At 51.0% G+C, this 7,032-nt stretch overlaps 1 protein-coding gene across 1 annotated transcript; it reads right to left on the bottom strand.

Moving 5' to 3' along the window:
- Positions 1 to 3,855: 3,855 nt before the first annotated feature.
- On the bottom strand, positions 3,856 to 6,601 carry POU4F1 (POU class 4 homeobox 1). Its single transcript, XM_015617419.3, is given in 5 exon segments — positions 3,856 to 4,304; positions 4,307 to 4,525; positions 4,927 to 5,028; positions 5,031 to 5,442; positions 6,279 to 6,601. Coding segments are annotated over 5 exon segments (1,305 nt in total). The 5' UTR covers positions 6,402 to 6,601.
- Positions 6,602 to 7,032: the final 431 nt, after the last annotated feature.

Below are 7,032 nucleotides of genomic sequence, written 5' to 3'. Positions count from 1 at the left end.
GGCCGGCAGCAGCCCGGCACGTGGGGGGGAATATCTGTATCTTTTTGGTCACAAATGGCTCTTCTCTGGGCGAGAAGCTGAGAACTGTTGGGGAATAAATGCGAACATTTGTTCTGTCTCTTCGTCTTTTATCTTACTTTTTGTCTTTTATCTTACTTTTTCCTCGCATGAAAAAGTTTTACAAGTTCTTAGGTTAAACCTTTTAAACTAACTTTTCTCTTTCTTTCTTTCTCTTTCTTTCTTTCTTTCTTTCTGTCTGTCTGTCTGTCTCTGTCTGTCTGTCTCACTCGATTTTCTTTCTTTCAATATTTTTAATGAGGCATTTATTAAAAAGGCCTCACGAGAATTTTGTGGTTTTATGAACTATACGGATTCATCTGACAAAAAGCGGGACGTTTTGGTTTTGCACAGTTTCCTACCATGAAAAATAGGAAACTCTGCAAAGCTTTTATTTTCACCATGTTTTATTAACATACTTCTTTTTTTTTTTTTTTCCTTTGTACTCGATAAGGATTGTACTTATTACAAAACAAACTCCTCAACTTTTCAATACATACATCGGTCATTACTGAATGATACAAATGTGGTATCGCTTTCAACATTTCAATCGTTTGGGGCAGATGAAAAAGAAAACCCAACATTTGTAATTATTTTTATTTGTTCATTCCTGACTCTCCAAAAAAATGATATCCGGTAATACTTTTCTATAAAATAATATTTTTACAAATGCATTTATTAAAAATTCTGATGACATTTCAAGTTAATAACAACAGAAACAAGTCAATTTCCGGTGGACGAGATCTATGGGTTTTTTTAAAAAATACCTTTAGTGCTTATTTTTTAACATCAACAGTTGTTTAAAATCACAGCTTTTTTGAACGTATTATTCTTTTCTGAACATCACGTGTCTTGGTTCACAGATTTACCGGCAAAATTAAAAAGATTTGGCTAAAATATGTCTACAGAAGAAATAATCCCAGCTATTAAGTAACTTTTTACATTTGGCATCTGATCTAGTCACAGGTCATCAGAAAATAGAAAGAGGTTCTTTGATCACTTGAAGCAGTAGGTGGCATCCTATACGTTCCTAATGAACAATTGCATTCACAACATAAGGAGAGATCAGTTTAGGATTTTCATATTTATTAACCCAAAATAAAAATAAAGTATCTGGTTACATAATTAAGTGCAATTAGGCCAGTCAGAACAACATATAAACCTGAAACCACCCAAGCTTTTCTTCTTTATACATATTTTGTAGGTGCATAATCCTTTCCAGCACACTGAAAAGAAATACTTCAGAAGTCCTTCTTAAAATTTTACTTTGATTTATATTCTGCAGTTATAGAATAAACTTCAAGAAACACACGCAGCTAATATATAGTTAATTTTATTCAGAGCACCGATTTTCACATAAGAGCTATCTCAAAGTAATGATTTCTGGATTTAGCAGAAAAATACATCTCTCACTATTTTCTTTTTGGTAGAATTAGTCTTATTGTCAAACGGCCATACCTTGAATTTACCAGCCGTGGAAATATTTTTTTTTTTAAATGCACCCAATAATGATAATAATAACTATTCTGTTTTTTACGTTTGTTTTATTTGTAAGTATGCTGGGACACATCTCCCTGATGTATTTTGGCGTACAGAAATATTTCTGATAGAAATTAAAGTAATAAAGACACAACCAAGGAGAAAGCTCAGCAAACATACATGGACAGGTAGATTATTCAGTGAGACATTTCAGGATCCACACGTGGTTGCAGTTTGTAACCTTTTTGTTGTTGTTGTTTTGTGCATTAAAGAAAATATTTACAATCGTCTTTCTTATCTTTTTTTTTCCCTTTTTTTTTTTTTTTCATTTTTTTTTTATCCTCTTTTAAATCTAAATACAAGAACGTGACAAGAACGTTTGTGTTTTCGGTGAAAACAGGCAGTTAAACTGTGAAATTACACCATCCACAAAAGATTCTACCAGAAGCTAGTCTATTTAGTGCTCAGTTTCAAAATGCATAGAATGTTTGCGCTGCAAACAATGATACACAAAATAATAATAATAATATTAATAATAAAATAAATAGATAAATAAATAAATAAATAATATCGAGACTTTATCATGGATCTTTCTATGCCTTTTACCCCCTCTTTTCCTTTTCTTTGCTTTTTTCTTTTTTTCTTTTTTTTTTTTTCTATTTTTTATTCTTTTTAGGTCATGTCATGCATAATTTCAGTCTATTGATTGTTTTGATTTAAACGGAATGGTATTTTCTTTTCAGAAATTATTTTTCTTTTTTTTTTTATTTTTATTTGAAAGCCTCAGCAGTCTCTCGGCAAGAGACAGAATCAGAGATGGCTTCTGCACGTCGCTCCCCTTTTTACCTAACAAGCCCTGATAATTTTGTTTGTTTTCAATCCACGAGACATGTAACACACCTTGACGATTATTAGCAAAACCAGAATAACATCATCGCTTCCAATCCAGGAGACTGTGATAGTGCAAATTGAACCCCACGCACCCCTCCCAAAAGCCTTCCTCCACAAAACGTTTATGATTTACAATAAACGACTTTTAAGCCCAAGTGGTTTTTTGTCGTGTTTGTTCCCAACATGCACACCCCTCAGAAACAAATGTCATTTCAAACGCATCACCGGTGATTTCTTTTGCCTACCGGGTGCAATAACCTGCAGCCCTTGGAGGAAGCCAAGGGAGGACCTTAACCTAAATCCAGCAGATTTGGTGGGGATGCCGGGGGGCATACTGTTGGGAGCAGCGGGGAGGGAGGAGAAAGAACATAGTTACCCACGAGCCTTAATGAGTCTGAACATAATCTTTTGGAGAGCATCCCCGCTCTGGCAGGTTTGGCATCTGCCTCCAGACGCATCTCTGCAGAGAGAGGGACCTGTCTTTGGACACAGCTGGAAACGCAAACCGCGCAGGCGAGGGAGGAGAGACAAAGGGGTTGGAGTAACTTTTTCCCTCCTTGTTTTCCTTGAGCTAGCTGGGATTATTGAGGCAACAACGGAGAGGAAAGAGACTGCTCCCCAGCCTCGGGGGGCCGTCCCCCGTTCCCGGCCCTTGTCCCGCTCTCACCATTCCCCCGGCACAGACAAGACCCATCGCCAAAGCCTCGCACAAAATCGCGTTCGAGGGAAAATAAAAAACAACAGGAAAAAAACCCAAAAAACAAAAACAAACAACAACAAAAAAAGATCAAAACAAACAAACAAATAAACAAAATCCAAGCCAACCGAAGAAAAAGTTCCCCCGCACAAACCACCGCTGTCCTCATTCATTATTAAGCCAGGGAACAGAAAGAAAAGCAGAAAGTAATGAAAAGAGACCCAAACCAAACGTAGCATCATCATCACCGACAGTTTCGCCTTCCGGGTTTGTTGGTCGGTTTTGTTTTCCTTCGGGAAGTTGTGACTTAGGTTTCTCGGTTTGTGGCTGTTGCTGTCACGGTATTTATTGGTGTGTGTCTGTGTGTGTTTACGCTTTAAGTTGCTCTTTCTCCCGCTTTCTGTCGGGGGGTGGGAGGGGGCAGAGAGGAGAGAGGGCCGCAGAAGTGACCCCCCCCCCCCCGAGCTTCTAGAGAGTTTTTACCTCCTCTCTCCTTCTTCTCGTTGGTGTCCCGGTGTCTTTTTTGTTTTAATAATTGATAGCGCACCCCCCCACACACGCACGCCCCCCCTCTCCCCGAGTAGTTCGCGTTTAATTTCTACATCGTCCCTTGGTCCCCAGGAGCCTCCCACGGCGTCTCAGGCGACGGTGGCGGTGCGTGGGCGTCCCCCGCGGCCCCGGCCCTGCCCCCCCGGTGCCCCCGGTGCCGGGGCCGCCCCTCCCGCCCGCCCCTAGTAGGTGGCGGAAAATTTCATCCGTTTCTGCTTCTGTCTCTGGTTGCAAAACCAAACCCGCACCACGTTCTTTTTGAGGTCCAATTTCTCGGCGATGGCGGCGATCTTCTCGGAAGAGGGCCGGGGCTGGACGGCGAAGTACGCCTCCAGCGAGCGCTTCTCCGGGGCGGCGATGGAAGTCCGCTTGCGCTTCTTCTCGCCCCCATTGAAGAGCTCGGGCTTGTTCATTTTTTCCCGCTGGGCGCCCTCGGCCTCCTCCAGCCAGGCCTGCAGGATGGGCTTGAGGGCGATCATGTTGTTGTGGGAGAGGGTGAGGGACTCGAAGCGGCAGATGGTGCTCTGGCTGAGGGAGCCCACCCCCGGGATCTTCAGGTTGGCCAGCGCCGAGCCCACGTCGGCCTGGGTCACCCCCAGCTTGATGCGGCGCTGCTTGAAGCGCTCGGCNCCGCAGAAGAGCCAGTTGCAGACGAAGGGCCGCTCGCCCGTGTGCCAGCGCAGGTGCGCCTTCAGGTGCGAGGTCTTGCCGTAGACCTTGCCGCAGCCGGGGATGTGGCAGCTGTGCAGCCCCTTGCGGCGCAGGCTGGCCCCCGCCGGCCCCAGCCGCTCGGCCTCCTGGCAGTTGGGGCAGTCGCAGGTGGCGCGGCCCGAGTAGCGGCGGGCGGAGGAGCGCGGAGAGGCGGCCAGAGGCGCGGCGGGGCCGCCGCCCAGCATGGAGCCCCCGGCGCCGGCCAGCGGCGAAGGGGCCGAGTCCGGGTAGGAGCCGGGCAGCACCGGCTTAAATCCGTCCATGAGATGCTGCCCGGCGGGGCTGAGGAGGTGCGAGGAGGCGCCGCTGCTGAAGGCCGAGTGGCCCAGGCCCGAGTAATCCGAGTTGTAGCCGCCCAGTGGCGAGTGGAGCGAGGTTTGGAGTCCGCCGGCCGCCGGATGCAGCGAGCCGGGCAGCGCGGCCGCACCGTTGGGGCTCTGCACGTCGATCCAGCCGGCGCCCACGTCCCACCAGCTGGAGGCGCCCGCTGAGCCTACCTCGCCGGCGCCGAGCCCCGGGTGCGAGGGCTTGAACCAGGACTCGTAGGGGTGCGCCATGCCCACCCGCGGGTAGATGCCCTGGAGCCCCTCCACCGACGTGTGCACCTTGGAGATGAAGACGGGCTGGTGCGCCGCCGCCTCCTGTCCTGCCGCTCCACCGCCGCCGCCTCCGCCGCCGCCGCCGCCACCGGCGCTGCCCGGAGCCTGGAAGACGGAGTAGTCGTTGGCGAAGGGCGAGCTGGCAGCCGCCGCACTGCTGGAGGTGAGGGAGAAGGCGCTGGAGCCCGGCGAGCCGCCGCAGCTGAAGGAGGGGGAGGTGATGTGGTCGAGGAGGTCGCCGGGCTCCAGCGCCTGGTGATGGTGGTGGTGGTGGTGGTGGTGGTGCGCCAGGGGCACGGTGGAGGTGGAGGTGCAGGGCACGCTGTTCATGGTGTGGTACGTGGCGTCGGGCTTGAACGGGTGGCTCTTGCCCTGCGAGACGGCGATGTCGACGGCGGCCAGAGCCTCGGCCCGCGCCAGCAGGGTCTCATCGAGGCTGGCGAAGATATTGCTCTGCAGCTGCAGGAGACACAAAACAGAGCGGGGTGCGGGGAGAGGAGGGCAAGGGGGCAGAGAGGGGGCAAAGTGCGGAGGGGGAAGGGGACGAGCGGGAAACAGCGTGGGGGTGCGGGAGAGCCGAGGAAGAGGAGGGGGAAAGTCGAGGGAGGGGAGAGAGAGGTGGGCAAAGTTGGGGTGACGGCCGGGGAGCCGGCAGTAGGATCGGCGTGTAAGGGAGTACGGGATCAGGGGGAAGAACCGACAGATGGGGGGGGGAAGCGACAGCCCGGGAAGTGAGGGGAAACGGGGGGATGGGGTAGAATAATGGGGGGATGGAAAGAAGCGAGAAGAGGGAGTAAAACAGGAAAAGAAGCAAAGAGTAGAAAGGTAAGGAAGCAAGCGGGAATCGGAAAAGGAGAGAAGGAAGGAATGAAGGGAACAAATAAATTAATAAATTAAAAGGGAGGGGGGAATGGAACGAAAGGAGAAGAGAAAGGAGGAGAAGAAATGGATCTGTAACTCTCAGCTGGGGAATTGTGTCAAACACAAGAGCACATAAAACGCATTCCTTTTCAGAGGCCGAGTCATAAAAATTAATACAGAAAGTGGATGAAGTCGGAGACTCGTGTGAACACCGCTTTCAAAAAAGATCACAGGCGCTCAGATGATTGCAGAGGAAGACATGAAAAAAACATTAAGCGCCGCTTGTCAAAATGTGCCTCGCAGCGGTTTTTTTATTAATGCACATACACATACATGCAGTATACAGAAAAGAGAGAGAGAGAGAGAAAGAAAGAAAAGTGTGTGCGTGTAAGGGAAAGAAAGAAAGAAGAGAGCTGCAGCTGTCTGTCCCTTACCGGTGGAGTTGGTAGACATGCTCTTCTTATTGCTTCCGAGCTGGAGTGTAGAGAGGGGTATTTGTGCTCAGGTAGGGTGGGATGCATGGCAAAATGAGGCTGTTTGCTGTTCATGGACATCATCTTGAAGGCTTGGCATGTAAATCCACAAACACTCCTAAAGTCGGGGGAAAAGTGCTCTCCGGGCTCTCTCCTCCCGCCGGGGGAAGCCGCTGACAGCGGCGGGTGGCGGAGCCGGTGGTGGCGGCGGTGCCGCAGCGGACCCTGCCCCCGCCGCCGCCGCCGCTGCCGCGGTGGCCGAGGCTGGGCTGGGTAGGCGAGCGGGCGGCAAGGCTCCCTCCGGCCCCCGCCGTCTCCCTCGCTCCCTCCCTCACTCAGTTCTCTGCCTGCCGCTGCCCGGCGCCGGGCGCGCTGCGCTGCGCTCTGCCCGCACCTGAGCCCCGCATCCCGTGGCTACCGCCGGGCGGGCTCTCGCGAGAGCGCCGCGGCTCCGGCTTTGACAGACATCAGCTGTCTCCCCCCCTTCCTCCTCCTCCTCCTCCTCCTCCTCCTTCTTTTCCTCCTCCTCCTTTTCCTCCCGCCGCCCCCGGTCCTTGCCTCCCCGCGCCTTGTTGCATCTCCCGCGGCCCTCGCCCGTCTCGCCGGGGCGGCGGCGGCGGGGCCACTCTTATAGCGAGCGGCACCGGGCACCGGGCGGCTGCGGCACCTGTGGCTGCCACACGTGCGCGCTGCGCGGCCGCCAGCGCGGCCCGGG

Source organism: Parus major, chromosome 1 (assembly GCF_001522545.3).
Source record: "Parus major isolate Abel chromosome 1, Parus_major1.1, whole genome shotgun sequence".
NCBI classification, from domain to species: Eukaryota; Metazoa; Chordata; class Aves; order Passeriformes; family Paridae; genus Parus; species Parus major.
Note: the sequence above shows the minus strand (reverse complement) of the source record. Positions and strands in the feature narration are given on the sequence as shown.